At 34.8% G+C, this 20471-nt stretch overlaps 1 protein-coding gene across 1 annotated transcript in view; it reads left to right on the top strand.

The window, feature by feature from the left end:
- Positions 1 to 645: 645 nt before the first annotated feature.
- LOC149191444 (aldehyde dehydrogenase family 2 member B4, mitochondrial-like) overlaps positions 646 to 20471 on the top strand; it is a 34920-nt gene continuing 15094 nt past the window's right edge. Inside the window, exons 1-4 of the mRNA XM_089406236.1 lie at positions 646 to 986; positions 1091 to 1219; positions 1821 to 1963; positions 2069 to 2222. Of these exons, the coding sequence (XP_089262362.1) occupies positions 968 to 986; positions 1091 to 1219; positions 1821 to 1963; positions 2069 to 2222 (445 nt within the window). The 5' untranslated portion in view covers positions 646 to 967. The remainder of the gene's footprint in view (positions 987 to 1090; positions 1220 to 1820; positions 1964 to 2068; positions 2223 to 20471) is intronic.

The following is a 20471-nucleotide window of genomic DNA, read 5'->3' as shown; positions in this document are numbered from 1 at the left end:
AAATGATTACACCCTTTACCATATAAACTCACTTTCTCCCAATGTGATTCGAATACAGTCAAGCTATTGCATGAATGATAAATGGTCAGTGGTCACTGTCAGTCAACCTATTTCATGAATGATCCTATTTTGCATACCTCAAACTTTAACTACTGCCATGACAGGTCTTGACCACTGTGAAGATGAGAAAACATCCATTAAAATTAAGCATGATTGGCCAAGAAACCATTAAAATTAAGAAGAGAGCAAACTGCTGAAATAATGAGTTCCAATTACAACACCACGGAAAAATGTTATAGAATTCAATGGAAGTAAGCGTGACATCGTCATAATTGAAGTGTACAATTAGTAGTGGGCCAAATCAGATTGTAGCTACGCTGTCGCTGAACTTATCTCAATTATTGATTTCAAAAATATTATAAAATTTGATCGACAGGAATGAACTTGAACTTATCTCAATTATTGATTTCAAAAATATTATAAAATTTGATCGACAGGAATGAACTTGAACTTATCTCAATTATTGATTTAAAAAATATTATAAAATTTGATAGACAAGAATGAGATAAAAATCGAATAGGATTTTAATCCTCCTAACAAAACTAGCTTATTAAAACACAAATACATCTCGAACACACACATACCAAAAAAAAAACCATTATCCACTGAGTTCTCCGTGATTCCACCGGTGACAGCACCAACGACGTTCACTGAGTGCTCCGTGATTCCACCGGTGACAGCACCAACTTCGAAGCTATCTACCACTTTAAATGCTTATCAAGCTTCATCAGCCACTTCATCAATCTGTGGCTGTGCTAGTATTAATACCTTCACAATCTCATGAAAATGATGTATAGCTAAGCCATTTTTATGCACCACTCATCAGTTTTTAAAAGTTAGTTCTTTATTTAAAATTCGAAAAAGTGCTCTTATCTACTTATCCTGTATGCATAGAGGGTGAATACAAATGCAGAAGACCGACCGAGGTTGGTTACTCTCTGTTCAAACAAAGTATACATACAATGTTTGGTCTGAACTCTGTTCCAGAATCATACTCATTCTTATAAACGAGGTCTCTTTCTTCATCAAGCTTTTGCAGAGTCGAAGACAAACACATCAATGGGGTCGAATTCATGGGAATCAGATACAATTCGTCCCTCAATTACAGTAAAATATACCAAACTCTTTATCAACGGAGAGTTTGTGGATTCAGTTTCAGGTATTTTAATTTGCGAGTCCTTTTGCAGATAGAAGAATCAACATTAAGAGCTCGTGGGTTTTTTAAGTAGATGAAATTAAGAGTTTCTAACTTGTTTCGAAATCACACTGAGATGGTTAGAAACCAACAAAAGTTTTATTTCATTTTTTTTTTAACTTTTTTTCTTTTTATACACCCTATGGATCACAAAAATCGCATTAAGAGTTGCCAACTTGTTCAGAAATCATACTGGATGATTCGAAACCAAAAAAATCTCATCTGCTTTTTTCTGAGAATAACTCTTTTTTTATTATACATTATACACAACAAAAACTGAATCCCTTCAGAATTTCCTGAAAAATGCTTTTCTTTATACACATTATGCATCACAGAAGCTTCCATTCAGAGTTTCCAACTTGTTTCAGGTTTTTGATCTTCCCTTCTATTATATAAATATTTTGATTGTTCTCAAGATGTTTTCGGTTTCTAATTTTCATTCGTTTTCGGTTTCTAATTTTCATGTCTGTTACATAAATATTTTGATTGCTGTCCAAATTTATCCGCCATTTCATTTATGTAACTGTGCTTGTAAATAGCTATTAAATTTATGAGGGCTTTGTAGGAAAAACTTTCGAGACGTTCGATCCTCGAACAGGGGAAGTGATAACCAGCGTATCAGAGGCCACAAAAGAAGATGTGGATTTGGCTGTAAAAGCTGCTCGTGCTGCCTTTGATCAAGGGCCATGGCCTCGCATGTCCGGCGATGTAATCATATACTACTTGAATCTAAGATTGTGCTCTGCTACTCTTCCTAATATTTGAATCTAATTTCTGAATCGGCAAAGTAAGCAATTGAGTGTGTGGATTCAGGAAAGAGGACGGATCATGTACAAGTATGCAGATCTGATTATGCAACATTGTGATGAAATCGCGGCGCTTGAAACCCTAGACAATGGAAAACCACTGGATATGGCTCGGATGAGAGTTGTACCCTCCACTGCTGCGCTCCTACGATACTATGCGGGTGAGTCCTAAGTTTTACCTTTCCTTTGCATTATAGAGAAGGGTTTGAAATTTGTTTGAAATTTTGGGAATATTTTGGAATTGAGAAGGTGGTCAATTTATTTTTGGGATATTTCTAAAATCTACCATTAATATAGAGATGTTTTGTTTTAATACTTAAATTTTGATTTGATATTTGTAAATGCTAAAATATTATAATATAGATTGTAGATATCCATAGATTTTAAAATATTTTGAAAATTGTAAATTTATATAAATTTTGAAAATTTCTAAAATTAGACTGTTAATATACTTTATTATACATTCTTGATATAAAGAAAAAAATTCTTATCTAAATTTAAAAATAAAAAATATATAAATTTCAATAAAAAATTTGTTTTTAACGAATTTAGGCTTTGTGATCCATATCAATTTTGAGAAGAATCTTCGACGAAAAATCACATAGAGATATTTTAGTCGACGTGTTTCGAACCAACCAGTGTGGTTCATCGTCAAGACAAGTTGAATGAGCAGAACTTGTTATGCAATATAAATAGATCAGGCAGAATATCCCATGACCAAATTTCCAGATCAGGTAACGGCTAAAAAGATAACAGCTAGATTTGACCAGGAAACGGCTAGCTAGACTATGAAGGGCATAATTGACTAAATAAGCAAAATGCCCTTTTCCTGGTCAAATCTAACTGTTATATTTTTAGTCGTTACCTGATCTGGAAATTTGGTCATGGGATATTCTGCTTGATCTATTTATATTGCATAGCAAGTTCTACTCATTCAACTTGTCTTGACAATGAACCACACTGGTTGGTTCGAAACGCGTCGACTAAAATATCTCTATGTGATTTTTCGCTGAATATTCTTCTTAAATTTGTTTTTCTAAATCTAAAAATTAAGAACACTATATATAGATGATCTTCTCTAGTTCGCCGATCTTCTACAGTTCACCGATCTGGGCATCTTCTACAGTTCGCCGATCTGGGCGTCTTCCTCTTTCCCTTACCATATCATCCGTCTGTATGGAGGTGGGATTTGGGTTTCCACCACCATCCTCGATCCTGCTCCTGCTCCTACTTCGTTGATCTGGGCTTCTTTCTCTTTCTCTGATACTATTATCTTGTTACGAGGAGGAGGGATTTCATCTTCTACCACCATCCTGACTCTGGTTCCTACTCCTACATTGTTGATCTGGGCTTCTTTCTCTTTGATCTTCCATATCCATAGACTCTAGAAGTCGGATTCAAAAGATTTGACCAGAAAAGGGAAGTGGAAAAAAAAAACACAAGACGCCTTACTAGTGACAAGATGATGCGCAATGAAATAGAGGAAACGCTATGACATTTATATACTATTGCAATCATCTTGATGCAAGATTTACCTATTCAAGACTAACGTAGGTTTTAACCCTATATGGACCTAATCACCGTCGATGCCTTTGTATCTTCCAGGTTCGCATTCTTCCGCAGGGGCATACATAAGCTTGGGAATCATCGATCGACCTTGATCCAGATGGCTCCCGGCTTCACGAAGATAATTGTTGGCTCAGTTCTGTCTGCCTCTAGGGGGCAAGCTCCTGCCCATATCGTCAGTGAAGCCCCAACTCCCACTGTCCAGGTGGTCAAGGCCTCACTCGATGAGGCTTTGAAGTTTTCTGAAAGTGCCATAATCTGTCGGTTCAATGGTTTTTGGTTGCGGCTGGCAGCTCTCCACAATTGGATCTTGGAGGTATGGAAGCCTCTCATTTCTGATAAAATTAATATCTACCCCTGTGCTAGGGGTTTCTTTATAGTAGATTTTGAAACCCCTGAAAGTAGACAATGCATTCTAGATTGCAGCCCTTGGTTTTAGGAAAACTCAGGCCTATTTATGAAGCCATGGAACCCATCATTCGATCCCTCAACAACAAGTCATAACCTCAGCACCAGTTTGGGTGAGATTTCCAAACCTACCCTTGCATCTCTGGAATTTATCCTCACTAAAAGCCATTGGAAATGCAATTGGGAAATTTTACCATAGGTGCCCAGAAACAAAGGAATATTCTAGAACCACCTATGCACGCATTGTCTAGTCAATTTAACGTCTTAAATTGCTCTACATAAGTTATCAATCCGGGTATCGTAAACTGATGAAGTGTGGTGCACGATATGTGCTTAGTTAACCTTTTTCTTACTTCGTTGTTTTATAGTTTTTGTTTTGTTTTGGGGTTTTGTTCTTGTTGATCTCCTAAAGTGTCTAATGCAAATGGAAATCCTATTCCTAAGTCTCTAGAAGGCAAGTATGGATATAAATTCTAAGGCAATTATGTGCTCTATAATGATTTCCAGAACTTAACACTTCAGAAGGTCTTAGAATATACTAGTGATGACAGTAATGCTTGAACAAAAATGGAAAATGTGCTACTATTTAAACAAGTAAATAATGAACTACTAATCAAGAAACTATTATCTCTGCTATTGTCTAAATATAGAAAAATGATTTAAGCTATTGCACTCAAAGAAATAAAAAATTGCAAGGAAAGTAAAACTAAAATCAAATTACACATTCATAATTCGATCCCTCGCCAGTAGTCCCGCTATGGCTTCGGAGGTAACCGTCAATTATATGAGCAATTTAATATTTAAATGCAGAAAAGTAAAACTAAAATCAAATTACACATTCATAATTCGATCCCTCACCAGTAGTCCCGCTATGGCTTTCAGAGGTAACCGTCAATGATATGAGCAATTTAATATCTAATTGCAGAAAAGTAAAACTAAAATCAAATTACACATTCATAATTCGATCCCTCGCCAGTAGTCCCGCTATGGCTTTCGGAGGTAACCATCAATGATATGAGCAATTTAATATCTAATTGCGTAGAAGTAAAACTAAAATCAGATCACATCAATTCGTAGTCTGACCCCTCGCCAGTTAGTCTCGTTATGGCTTTCGGAGGTAATCATCAATAACTTGAGCAATCTGATATCTAAACTAACTAACAAAGCAAATGAATAAGACTGAAATCAAAGCATAACTGAAATTGAAAAGCTAAAAAAAAAAGTCAGCAGAGAGGCAAATCTCATGTCATTATTTGCTGCAAAAACATGTAAAGAAAAACTAATCTACAATCAACCGGTTGAACACACTTACATAAATTAAAATTGCATGAATGGAAAATCTAATTTATCAAACTTGAAAGCAATCAAATAACATAATGAAATCAAAGCAAAATTACAAAATGAAATCTACTCTACCTTACATTCTAATATGCTCCATGACATCTACTTCACATCTCCTTCCATGTTGAGAACATCAAAGCTTTATTCAAATTCTTCAAAATTACAAAGTACAACAAAGCTCTCCAAAGCTTTCCAAAGCCATTTTACAAGCTAACAAGCTTAAGAACTAACAAGCTAAGACTCACAAACTAAAGATTAACAAATGAAGGAGAGAGATCTCATATTTATACAAAAAGATGAGAAGCCATCTCATTAATGAGAGTCCATGAATCTCTCCCTCTACCTCTAGAGTCCTAATCAAAATAGGAACTGATAAGACATATGTCTTCTTAGAGTTACAATATAATTAGGAGATATGACACATATCCTCATGATCCCATGATTCTTTCCAATCAAATTCGAATTTGGCCTTAGATTGCCACATAAGGGTCTTCTAGAAACCTCCTTTCAACCTACACATGTCAACAATCTCAACCCATTTGTTAGGTATAAGCATATGCACATTATTTTCTAATTTTTAACCACAAATTCACTTAAAGGCTTAGAATTAATAAAGATTGAAAAAACATAAATGTGGCCCAATGATAATGAGAGTGGGATGAATGTGGTGACATAGTAGTGAAATGGAGGTGATATAATGGACATAATAGTGAAAGTGTAATGGAAATGAATGACATTTTCAAGACTCAACATACCCCCCAATTGAAGCTATTGCATGTCCTCATGCAATATATATTACATTAACTCTTTTGATCCTTGAGCTTTGGCTTGACTTTGCGTGATATCATTTGATAACTTCATATTTTTGCAAAGTGTTTTACTTGAATTGCAACATGGTTGGTTCTTGTGTTACAACCAATTTTTTGTTGTTGTTGTTGTTGCATTCTATTTTGATCTTTGAACTTTGCATAATGATATTTTGATTATTGTTGCAAAGTATATCTTTATTGGATTGCATGATGGTTGGTTCTTGTGTGACAACCATGATTTTGTTTGTATCCAATTTATCCTTTAGGCACTTTTTCAGAAGCCATTGTATGCTCATAATAACAATGTAATAGTTAATATATGTTGGAAGTATGTGGGCTCTTGAGTATGGTATGGACATGACAAGATATGAATATGAATGTATTCCCCCCCGCCCCCCCCCCCCAACTGATGGTATTGGCAATTTTATGAAATGAGGAAGAGAAATGTTTTTCCCAACAATTATCATTCTAGCTTTTTATGGAATTATATGGTCAAAAGTTAGAAAATGACGTACCTTAACTTACCCTTTGGAATGGATGAGTTGTATGTGTGGTGGCTGAAAAATTCTGATCATATTCTTCTTCAAGTGGCTGAACAAGAGGAGTCATAGATAAAGAGATAAGATGACTTTTTATTGCTTCTACTAAAACTTGCTGAATCTGCTCCAAAATGCTGAAAATAATAGTATTCATGTCTTCAAAACTCATTGGCACAATTCCTACTATGTGAAAAGATGTTCTGATGTCGAACATAGTAGGAAATTGTTGACTTAGTGGCCATTAATGGATGCCGCTAGTCAACACGAGAACTCTCACCATTGATGACAATGAGAGTCAAGATGCCCAAACACATCTTGCTAGGTACGAATGATTTTGCCGATGTCGAGTCACCTAAAAGATCTGACGAACAAGGGACATTAATGTATTCCCATTGTTTGTCAGCATGAGAATTTGCCATTAAGGTATGCAAGCCTCAAGGTGTCTTTACAAGGAACTTAGACTCAAAGGACTATGGACTCAATAATTTGCATTGAAGCAGGGCTTATTTGCGGAATGAAAATGATAGGAAATGGAAGATGAAAATGGAAGATGGCAATGGAGAACAGAAATGGCAATGGGCAATAAGCATGTGAATGAGCCTCTTGCTTTTATTTGTGGGTTATGAATGGACAAAAAGAGATGGAAAGTGTATGTGAATGTAAATGGAAAATATGGAGGAAAATGAGATGAATGGTTTATTATGAAGTATGGATGTGATGAAGACGATAGTATCTGAAAGTTTTTCAAGTGTTTGGATCTAATTTTACATCAGCATATTTCCTCTTTGTTGCTGATCATCTTCTTATGAAATAAATTGGTCTCTTAGAGAGACACCATTCTCTTGTAGTCATTTGTCCTTCCTCCTGAAACCTGCAAAAAAAAAACTAATACTTCTTCTGTAATGGAATCTAAGGTTATCAAATGAGAGAGGTGATCAATCTCTCTAGTTATGATATTTATACACAAAACTAAGAATTTGTATTAATGAAACAAGTCTTCAAAGGAAAAATCAAAAGAATTTATACCTGCGTTGGAATTGGTGCCCCAAGTTGAATGTTGCTTCTTTTCAGCAATTTATTTCATTATTTGCCATTTCAACTCTAATGATGGATTTCTCGTTGTGTAGATCTTGTTGAGATCTTTCCAAAGGTACTTAAATCATTAAAATCTGATTTTGTATGAGAAAGATAGGCTGATTTGAACAATGAGGTTTTTTTGGCTGCAGAATTAGAGAACAGCTGCGGAATGTGCACAGTTTCTGTAGCTAAAAATCTTGAATACAAAGTTAGCCATTCATCTTTCATCATCAGTCCAAAATTAATCAATACCTTTAGAAAAGTGAGCAAATAACTTATTCATTTCATTGATTCAAAATTATTATTTTTTCTTTGCAGTGACTTAATGTGGCGACTTAGTGATAACACACAACTTGACTTCTCTTTGACCGGGGTCTTTTTCATCGAATTGGATCAAATGAATAGGACACCATCCATGTACTGACATTCCCCCAGCTACCCATGTGGCTTGTTTTGCTTGATGACACCTGCAACCTAGAGTTTAACAAAAATAGCTGCGGAACGCTGAATCAGCTGCAGAAAGTGGCTGCCTTCCGCAGCTAAAAGACAGTCAACCATTAGTTTTCTGATTTAGTTATTTTCTTCATTGTCTGCATGTAGGAACTCTGTGAATGGTAATGACATATGAAGCAAACAATTTCAGCGATGGAAATGGAATACCAAGGTACCTACTCTTGTGCTGCTCATTTTTTTTTTTTTAAGATATACCCGGAGTGTCACTTTCCTACTGCCTTCTTAATCATAAACCTTGAAGATGAATTCAATCTTTTGGTTACTTAGTAATTAGGTACGGGAACAATTTTAGAGCACTTCAACTATCAAAAGATGCTTATGCAAGAGCGAAAATATGCAAGAGCTAGTATGCAGAAATGATAGATTATTTTCAAGATCAAACGAAAACCAATGATTTCAAGAATACCATTATAATGCACCAGAATTTGATATGATTCACATCAGCCCACAATTAGCATGCAAACAGTCCCAAAATCTCACTTGAAAAACAAACAAAATAATACTTATTGAGCCTTTAAGTGTATTAGGATTATCATAACTTATTTTCAAGACTAAACTTCGAGGATTACACTGTTGTAGCAGTTATATCAGACTTCTGAAATAGACAAGACTGCTAAGGAAAATGAGCAACAAAGCTTCAACTTATAGTTTGATAAACAACTGAAGGCACATCATGATAAAACCTACACTCCTTCCAGTTTCTAAATCATAAAACAACCCATTTCCCTTCGCTGTCATGCTTTTATTTTCTATTGTCTGTGCCCTGTTCATTATAAAATATGGATGATCATCCGGATTGGCCAATTTTGTCTACCTCATTCACATTTTCACCAGCGAAAGTTTGAAAGTACCATCTAAATCATACTTTGAGTCCGTCGGTTCTGTAAGAGGATCTCTTCATCTCCACTCTACCTATTACAGTAATCACCAATTGAAAACAGAGATATGCTGAATGAATAATCCACTAATTATCTTCTTCACCACTCATTCGTTTATAAAGTTCACGTGAATGGTTTTTTTAAGAGTAGAAAATGAGTAAATAAATATGATAATGATTTCATTCACGTCTTTGAAATGCACTCACATTCTCCTCTTTAACGCATTATAAAATCAAATTTCAGTGCATTATACCATGCAGTTCTACCACCGAGAGCGATCACTCCTCCACACAGAATAATTATGCACTCAAACTCCACTATCATAGTCCAAGCAATATGGATGTAAAAGAGTCGTATTCACTTGGTCAAGTTATCCAATTTAGCTGTTAAACAGGTGGAGTGGAGAAGTTCGGTTGAAGATGACAGATCAGTTTGGAAGAGGCGTACTCAACTGGTTCACGTAATGGAATTAATTCACTAGCAGAGCCGTCTTCAATTGGGATTACAGGTGTTAATGAGTTATAGACGAATGGCAATAAAAGGTGGGAGACATGGTGGAGTAAATGCCAGCACATAATCAAATTAGAATTCTCATTTCCGAATTAAATCACAGCTTGTTCGTTTAATTGAAAATTCCTTTTTTTTCACGCGGCAAGCAAAAATGCGCTCCAAAGAACCGAGAAATTCTCTTAAACCGCCACGAATTTCTTGAAACAGTTTCTGGGTTATCTAATTGACCCTACTGGTGGAAAAACCCATGTTTTATTTTTTCCAAATTTGCCTCCGTTGGCCAAATCGTGCATTTGAAGTTTGACGTTTTTTCAGCTATTACGCATTTTTTTTTTGTCTGTCAGGTGTATTACACAGGCACAATGACAAGGCTGAAGAATTGGGGCAATGTATTTTGGAATGCACATAACCTTAATCAATCTGGGGTGTCTGGAACCTTCAACGATTCATGGAAACCTTCACTTAGTTTTTAATACAGATGATTCCATACTGACCCAAATCCTGTTCAATAACAGCGTTCTCTGTCAGAGGAATCCTCTGCGTGTTTATCTTTCTATTACCTCTCATGTAAATCAGCTCTCTAATATTCTTCAAATTAGGATAGCCATAAGTCACATATGTTTCACTCCTCTGCAACATATTCACAGTTGCTTTGTTCACTTTCAGGAAGACGCCATTGAAGATCTGCCTCAAATGCAGTAGCTTCCGTGTCTTTGGATGTATATCATTAATACCACAGATGCAAATAATGAAAAACAGCTTGGCTTCTAGAGTCTTCTTTCGTTCACAATTTTGTTGCAAAAGTCCTGCACCATAAATACCTACAAACTAACCGGTACACAAGGAAGGCCACTGATTTTCTCATAAATGTTGGCAGGCATCTCCATATAGGTATGGTCTCACTAGGGATGTTCCGGTTCGACGGAGGGATGGAAGAAATGATTGAGATGAGAAATAGCAGTTGTAACAATGCTGATGATACTCCAGCAATGGATGGAATATAGATGAGTGTTTAAGATTTTCACTAACATTGCCCTGCTACTGCTGATTACAAGAGTCAGGTAGACAACTAGAGAAGGCTTTTGCAGATTTTTTTTTTGAGACCACAGTGAAAGCTAGGATTGAGGATAGCCATATATTTTTTTCCCTTTTTTTTCTCTGAAATTGTAAATTTTTATAAGAAGGATTAATGTTTTTCAATTTCAGGCAGCAAAGACTTCAAGAAAAACATGCTAAAAATAGGACTTTGACTGAGGTCTTAGGCTAGTTTTTTATTGATCTGAGCTGGGTGAGTAGGATAGGATCCATGTCGGGACAATTCTGGAGATGCCCATGTGGTCGGTTTCTTCATTGGACGCCTGTAACCTACTAAACCTGGAAATCAGCTGTGGAATTCTCAACTAGTTGTGGAATCAAGCCACATTCTGCAGCTAAGTTGCAAAATCTTATTAAAACAAGATATAGTGTTTTGAGGACCACTACAAACCATAACCAGTCAATTTTGGATAGTTGAACCTATCAAAGCAGTTGGGTTTCATTTTTTTTACTTTTTTATTTTATTTTTATTTTTATTTATTTATTTATTTTTATTTTTTTTTTAATCAATTGAAATGATGAAGTTTATATTGTCTCCTTTTGTTTTACATAACAATTCTTTTTCTGATCCTCTAGATCACACAAAGTGCAGGAGGAGAGCATACTCAAGAATTATAATTTTTTTTTTTTACATAACAATCCTTTTTCTGATCCTCCAGATCACACAAAGTGCAGGAAGAGAGCATACTCAAGAATTATTAATTTTTTTTTTAGATGTAAGATATAAAGTTTCCTAATTACACTTCTCCGGCAACGACGCCAAAATGTCTAGTCAATTTAACGTCTTAAATTGCTCTACATAAATTATCAATCCGGGTATCGTAAACTGATGAAGTGTGGTGCACCATATGTGCTTAGTTAACCTTTTTCTTACTTCGTTGTTTTATAGTTTTTGTTTTGTTTTGGGGTTTTGTTCTTGTTGATCTCCTAAAGTGTCTAATGCAAATGGAAATCCTATTCCTAAGTCTCTAGAAGGAAAGTATGGATATAGATTCTAAGGCAATTATGTCCTCTATAATGATTTCCAGAACTTAACACTTCAGAAGGTCTTAGAATATACTAGTGATGACAGTAATGCTTGAACAAGAATGGAAAATGTGCTACTATTTAAACAAGTAAATAATGAACTACTGATCATGAAACTATTATCTCTGCTGCTGTCTAAATATAGAAAAACGATTTAAGCTACTGCACTCAAAGAAATAAAAAATTGCAAGGAAAGTAAAACTAAAATCAAATTACACATTCATAATTCGATCCCTCGCCAGTAGTCCCGCTATGGCTTTCAGAGGTAACCATCAATGATATGAACAATTTAATATCTAATTGTAGAAAAGTAAAACTAAAATCAAATTACACATTCATAATTCGATCCCTCGCCAGTAGTCCCGCTATGGCTTTCGGAGGTAACCGTCAATGATATGAGCAATTTAATATCTAATTGCAAAAAAGTAAAACTAAAATCAAATTACACATTCATAATTCGATCCCTCGCCAGTAGTCCTGCTATGGCTTTCGGAGGTAACCGTAAATGATATGAGCAATTTAATATCTAATTGCAGAGAAGTAAAACTAAAATCATATCACATCAATTCATAGTCTGACCCCTCGCCAGTTAGTCTCGCTATGGCTTTCGGAGGTAATCATCAATAACTTGAGCAATCTGATATCTAAACTAACTAACAAAGAAAATGAATAAGACTGAAATCAAAGCATAACTGAAATTGAAAAGCTGAAAAAAACAAAGCCAGCAGAGAGGCAAATCTCATGTCATTATTTGCTGCAAAAACATGTAAAGAAAAACTAATCTACAATCAACCGGTTGAACACACTTACATCAATTAAAATTGCATGAATGGAAAATCTAATTTATCATACTTGAAAGCAATCAAATAACATAATGAAATCAAAGCAAAATTACAAAATGAAATCTACTCTACCTTACATTCTAATATGCTCCATGACATCTACTTCACATCTCCTTCCATGTTGAGAACATCAAAGCTTTATTCAAATTCTTCAAAATCACAAAGTACAACAAAGCTCTCCAAAGCTTTCCAAAGCCATCTCACAAGCGAACAAGCTTAAGAACTAACAAGCTAAGACTCACAAGCTAAAGACTAACAAATGAAGGAGAGAGATCTCCTATTTATACAAAAAGATGAGAAGCCATCTCATTAATGAGAGTCCATGAATCTCTCCCTCTACCTCTAGAGTCCTAATCAAAATAGGAACTGATAAGACACATGTCTTCTTAGAGTTACAATATAATTAGGAGATGTGACACATATCCTCATGATCCCATGATTCTTTCCACTCGAATTTGAATTTGGCCTTAGAGTGCCACATAAGGGTCTTCTAGAAGCCTCCTTTCAAACTACACATGTTAACAATCTCAACCCATTTGTTAGGTATAAGCATATGCACATTATTTTCTAATTTTTAACCACAAATTCACTTAAAAGGCTTAGAATTAATAAAGATTGAAAAAACATAAATGTGGCCTAATGATAATGAGAGTGGGATGAATGTGGTGACATAGTAGTGAAATGGAGGTGATATAATGGACATAATAGTGAAAGTGTAATGGAAATGAATGACATTTTGAAGACTCAACACGCATCTGTGTGGAAATGGATTTCTGTGCCGGATTCCCAGCTGAAATAAGCCTAACAAGTAAAGACTATGTGTGGAACCAGAAACTCGATTATGAAAGTGTCCTCTTCAGATGCCGATCCTGCTTTGAGATAGGCCATCTAGCCAAAAATCGCCCAAAAGCCTCCCAGAAAAATTCTACTAGAAAGAATCACCACAGATCTACATGGTGGGAAGGAGCACAAAAAGAACATTACATTGTCATCAAGGAAGAATACTCTCCAAAAAACTCTGTATCACAAGAAATCGGGCAAGAAAGAAACAACTCTTAAGACAAGCAGGGAGAAAGCTCCGCCCAACAGCGAAAAGTGAACTCGACAACCCCTCAAGCATCAATAGTTATGAGGATTCGAATACCGCACAAAATAAATCTTCATTCAACAACAAAGCAGATCTCCCAAACCAAACTTCTTCTCCAACTATCTTCAAAAGGACAAACACAACTGATCGCGAAGCTAAGATACCAATGTCCCAAGAACCAAAAGAGATGAAGAAGATGCAAGATAACTGAAGTTGGAAGACCGTAGAGAAAAAAAAGAAAGCTACAACACCAATCTCGCCAAGAAAGACAAGAAGCCAAACAATTAAGAACTAATAAAATTATAGGTCCGATAGACCAATTTGGTCTCAGTGGACGTTAACCACCACCACCATCATCATCATAATTCTTATAAATTAAAAACATTACATATCATTTTTATATTCAGCGAAAATTTAATATAAGATATCGTTAAATTATTTTAAAGTTTATATATATTTTAATTTAAATTCTTACACATAAACAATTTCAAAAATAATTTATTTAAATATTTCAAAATTTACATAAAATTTAATTATATAAATGTAAAATTTAATATTACTCATCAAACTATTAACAATTAAATCTAAACATAATAGATTTAATATTCAAAATCTTAAAATAATATAGCCAAAATTGAAGTATTCAATATTCAAAAGCTTAAGTGAAGAAGAAAAAATAAAAGAGAAACCCAGTATAAAGACATATTCCAATTCTATTAATAACATCAATCTTATAGTTTAATCTTTATTTTCATTTTTTAGATTTTAAGTTAAGACATATTTCAATTCTACTAATAACCTCAATTTTATTTTAATCTTTATTTTAAGTTAAGGTAGTTGATTAAAAACCCTCAACATTATATATTGTTACTAATAATTTTATTGATAGATTTGAATTTTTTTTGGTTTTATTTGAATTTTATTTCTTATAAAATTATTATAAATAATTAAAACTATATATAATTTAATATTTACTTTTCAAGTGTTTAGGTTTTAAAAGACAAATAAGAAAAACATATATGTTTAGTGTATTGCTCTCGTTATAATATCTTATTTTGAATTTTAGTTGAAGTTATCATTGAACTTTGAAAAAGTGTGGGCATTTCATTTGTATTTCTTAATTGCTATATTCAAAAGTAAAGTGTTTTTTGAACTTATTTATGAAGGAACATAACACCAAAAATTGAAAAATATTCAAAAGGGTGAGTGTTAGAGTTTGGTTATTTAGCTTTTTAACATAGTATAGAAATTATAATTATATATGTTATTTGGTTTTACTAATGAATATAGAAATAAAAAAATTAATATAAAATATTATTTTTCAATTTTAAAAAATTATTTTAGAAATTATAAATATTTTAATTTAAATTAACAATCAAACCAAAATAGGATAGATTTAATATTCAAAAACTTAAAATAATGTAGCCAAAATTGAAGTATTCAATATTCAAAAGCTTGAGTGAATAAGAAAATAAAAAAGACATCCAGAGATATTCCAATTCTACAAATAACCTTAAATCTTACCCAGTTCAATCTTTATTTTCATTTTTTAGATTTTAAGTTACGGCATATTTCAATTCTACTAATAACCTCAATCTTAGATTGTTTAATCTTTATTTTAAGTTAAGGTAGTTGATTGAAAACACTCAACATTATTATGTTTTACCAATAATTTTATTTATAGATTTTAATTTTTTCTTTTATTTTAATTATATATCTTATAAAATTATTATAAATAAATAAAATTATATATAATTTAATGTTTACTTTTTAAAGTTCTTGGGTCTTAAAAGACAAATAGGAAAAGTATATATGTTTAGTATATTGGTCTCGTTATAATATGTTATTTTGAATTTTAGTTGAAGCTATCATTGAACTTTGAAGAAGTGTGGGCATTTCATTTGCATTTCTTAATTGCTATGTTTAAAAGTAGAGTGCTTTGAACTTATTTATGAAGGAACTTGACACTAAAAATTGAAAGATATTCAAAAAGGTGGGTGGTAGAGTTTAGTTATTTAGCTTTTCAACATAGTATAGAAATTATAATCATATATATGTTATAGAAATTTAATCATATCTAAGATTCACTTATTTATTTTTCCACTTGTATTAAACTTAAAAATGGCTTTACTTATTTATCCATTTATAAAAAATTAGAAAATGACTAAGAGTTTATTAAATACTTGAGAGTCCTCACTCTAAATATAGGTGTACAATTTGTAAAGATGACAATGGTTAGACATTGTTCTAGCAATGTTTAAATCTATATCCAACTCAACTCGTAACACTCCTTATGCATTTTCTTGTCTAGAAGTTCTTCTAGAAGTAATTTAAATATATTCCCAACCCAATGAGCAACACTCATGCATTTCCTTGTCTATTTCTGAAAAATATAGCACACTAGTGCAAACTCTCACTAGACGACATAGATAAGATGCAACAATGGAAGTGTTACCACTACCAACTCAACAACAACTTCCCTAGTTTTAATGATCGACACAATCCAACACAAAACTTACCTCGTAGAGCTTAGGAATCAAATAACCCAATTACCTTAAGTTAAGTCCCCCCCTAAATGTTATACAATGATTTCCACCAAAGGATAAGAATAGGAAATTAGGGTTTAGGGTGGATAAGAGAGTAATTTCTAGACTTGGCTTCAAAGGTTGCTATGGCTCAATCTAAAGGATTATATTGACTAGTAGAGGCTCAATTAGGTCCCCCAAATTCACGAAACTATAATAAACTATCTAGACAATCGATAAGTTGCAACAATATAATAGTTTATGACAACGTCAAATTTAGCCCCCAAAATTATGATAATAAACTATAAACTGAAGACTAAATTTATGAGTAAAGAAGAGAATAAATTACAACAATTTTCTATGGCTAAAATATTACATAATAACACTAGAACCCTAGGTGTTAGTCCTAATTTATGGTTGGAAAATATTATGAAATGTAAATCTCACTTATTTAGTGTTTTCAAATAATTCCTAACTCAAAATCATTTGCATCTATGTCAATAAATGTGGTAAATATAAGGTTTTATTGTAAAAAAACCCTACTTTACGCTAGAACAAATTAAAAAAGATATATTGCATGATAAAATATGATTGCCACAAGAGAGAGGACTAGTGCCTTCTTAATCTAGGGATAAGGGGATCTAGGAACAAACTAATATAGTGTTTCCTTGGAGTAGAAACAATATTTAATAAAATAGGCAAAGTAAACCTACTTACCCTAGGGTTTAAGATCAAGGTTTTCAATTTTTAGAATTATTTAAGGGAATAAGCTAACATGATAATTCCTCATAGTCTTGGAAGAAGGGTTAGTTTAACAACGGTCATAAAACAAATACCATGCTAACTAGCTTGATACATGAATCATCCATCCAATAAGAGATGAAACCAACATAAAATAGGTAATCCTACTTACTTCAGCTTGCATTCATCTAAGATTCACCATAAACATCCATGAAACGAGATTAATCCACATCACTAGAGTCCCTAAGAGAGGTCACTCAATTAATTCTCCATAGTGAACTAGAGAAGGGATGTTAATATAATGCATGAATGATCTCCAAGTGTGACAATGGTCAAATTAAGTGAATTGATCCCCTATTGATATGAGGGTAACCATGTCATTAATCCAAAATAGGCTAAAAGCCCCTAAAAACATGAAATGCATGATACATGTTGGATAAGTCATCAAGATGACCCAAAAAATAGCTCAAATCAACCCACACGTATGAATTTCTCAAGGGTGATTACATCTCAAAATTGGGTAAAAGTCACAGAAAGGTCATGTCTCATCATGAAAAGGTGAATCTCTTCATCAAAAGAGCATATTCTAGCCCACAAAGTCACCTCCAATCATTAAAAGGTGCCCCAATATCTCATCAAGATAGTGTTTATCCAACAGGTGATATTCTCAAGCATAAGTACAACACCCTATCTTTAAAGGGAAGTTTATGAGATGATGAGGGGAGGGATTGTCTTTAGGTGTGTGCCACATCATCATCTAATTAGACTTCCCACAACCAATGTGTAACATCCAAGGTGTAGTGGGAGGCCCTCCAAAGGGGTTATCCTTAATGTCCAAAGAGGTTTGAGTGAAGCATCATCAATTTCACAAAGGACCATGACCATGTAAGGATCATCATCAAGCACATGCTGAAAATTGGTCTATATAAAGGATTTGATATGTCCCATTCCCAGGCTGATTAGGAACAAGGGATGGTGTAGAAGGATTAACTTCATTGAAGGTCACCTAACCTTGGAAAGGATTCCTTAGCACAACTAGTTGCAAAGATGAGGGTTGAGTGGGAGATGGGGGTGGTTGATTAGCATGCTTGGCACTTTCCACTACTTCCCACATACAATGCATTTTAGGAAGAAGGGGACACTAATGAGTGTAATTTCCATAATCACTGCAACTAGCACAAGATTTACTTGTCCATATGTTCTTTCCCTACTTAGATTGGGTACGTTGGATTTTGTTGTTGGTGTTTTGGTTTCCCCTAATGTTGGAATTAAGTTATTGGCCTTGCCTTCCTAGGCTTCCTTAGTTCTAGGTGTTGTTTTTACCCTTCCCTTTATTCTTATTCTTAGGGTTCATATTAGGGGGATTCGAAACATTTTGTTGTGCATATGCCTACCCTTAGGAGGGAGGTGCAAAATTGATTAATGGGAACTTGGGGTGTTTTGACTAGAGGAGTTGGGGCACCGAGATATGGAAAAGAAAAGGGGTAATATGGAACCAACATCAAACTTGTACAAGAAACACCAATATAAGTTTACCTAGACACATGATGATGTGGATTGGAAGGTGTATAGGAAGTGTCAGTTCCTAGTTGCAAGGTGATGTGAGAAGGACCTAGGGGAGGATACAAGTATGTGTTAAAATTGGAAACTAGGGCCAAAATCCATGTGGATCATCTTATTTATGGCAACTGGTATTTTTCTTGGACTCCTCTCATCAAGAGGTGTAGGATTGATCTAAAGATCATCCGATTTCGATAGGTATTCATGGAGTTATGAATTTATTTGTGTTATAAGACAATTCGTCAAGGTTGGCCAACAACCAAATAACCCACACATGTGCTCAATGTTTTAGTATAAAAGGAGATGACTTGAGAGTCATTTCACACACACTTCACTCTTGATTTCTCTCCACTTGTTTTTGGTTTTAGTGTGAGAGAAATCTAGGAGGAAGTAGCCCTAAGATGCAGGAGGAAAGGAGGGTTACAATCTGCCCTAGACGCAGTCCTAGCACAACCCTAGCTTCTACGCATAACCTAGCCGCAGTCAAGAAGAGGATATACATTGTCCTAAATATAAGTATGATGCCCTAACCGCAGTCTAGACTAGGAGGTGAAACTGCTGTCTAAGCCATGCACTTATCTGCAATCAAAGAAGGGCTAACGCTGCCCTAAACGAAGTCTTACAAGAAGGGTTATAACCGCAACTTTTGGAGGAACCATAGCTGGAGTAAAACATGCCCTAGCTGCAGAGAATAGAAGGTTTAATGCAACCCTTAGACACAGCTAACAACAAGGCAGTTTAAGGACCGTTCTAGGGCTCATTGAAGGATATCCGAACTATGGTTAGAAGGCCGAAGTGTTAAGGGCTAAACGTTGTTGTGTTGAGCATAACCAAAAGCCAATTGCTGTTGTGCTAGGCCTCAGGCCATAGCACCACAGCTGGGCTTGCGTTGGGCTGTTAAGAGCTGTCATATACCCTATGGCAGCAACCTAGCAAGGAAGGAGTTCACCTTCAACAAGCCACAGTCTTTCAAGGTTTGTTTGGGGCAGATTGGAGAACATTAAGGTTACTGCAATATGCACTAACAAACAGGGTTGGAGCAGCATGCCAAAGTGTGAAGACTGTTGATGATAAAGGCTGCCCAAAATACATGGAATAGTATGACAACAATATGGAAAACATGGAATAGCAATGACAGTGGGACAACAACAATGGCATAGTGCAATGATGGCACAACGGGACAACAACAACAACAAAGTGACCCATGAAGTTTGAATGCATACTAATGTGATAGTGCAACAAGATGCATGGGCAGCATAATAGCACCAATGACATGTGGCAGCAAAAGCACATTGGGACAGCAGTAGCAATGCTAAACAGTGGGACAACAACATGGTGTTGCAAGGGACAACAACATGGTAAGTGGTACAACAGGACATGGTGCTTGTTGGAGCTTGGTACTTGGGACAACAAGCTATGACATGGCACAACAATGCTAAATGATGGGACAACAAGGACATGGTGCTTGCATAGGACAACAAGCAATCATGGTGCAGCAGTATGATGTGTGCAACATGGTAATGAGGTCCAACATAGTGATGATGGGTGCAGCATGATGCAGCACAGTGAGGTGTAGCATGATGATGAGGTGCAGCATTATGATGGGTGATGGAGTCACCTGGGAGAATCATTGAAGCAACATGTCTTCAACTGAGTTCAACTACCTCATGTATCATCTACTTAGAGATGATCTATGCTCTTATTTAAGATAAGTCAAAGTGTTGACTTCTATTGTAAATGTATTATCTCTCTCTCTCTCTCAGTTGAACTATTGAAGAACATATAAGAAGAATTGATCAAGGGTTTCCCCACATTGGGGTTTGTCCCTGGCTAGTGCCACATCTTGTGTCCTCTTGTCTTGGCTTGTCTTCTGCGATCTATGTTTATGTTCTA

The sequence above is a fragment of the Pinus tabuliformis genome, chromosome 2_2 (assembly GCF_031772625.1).
Source record: "Pinus tabuliformis cultivar Carrire ecotype Pingquan chromosome 2_2, CPIR1, whole genome shotgun sequence".
Classification (NCBI taxonomy): domain Eukaryota; kingdom Viridiplantae; phylum Streptophyta; class Pinopsida; order Pinales; family Pinaceae; genus Pinus; species Pinus tabuliformis.
The sequence above is the reverse complement of the archived record's forward strand: the minus strand, read 5'-3'. Positions and strand labels throughout refer to the sequence as shown.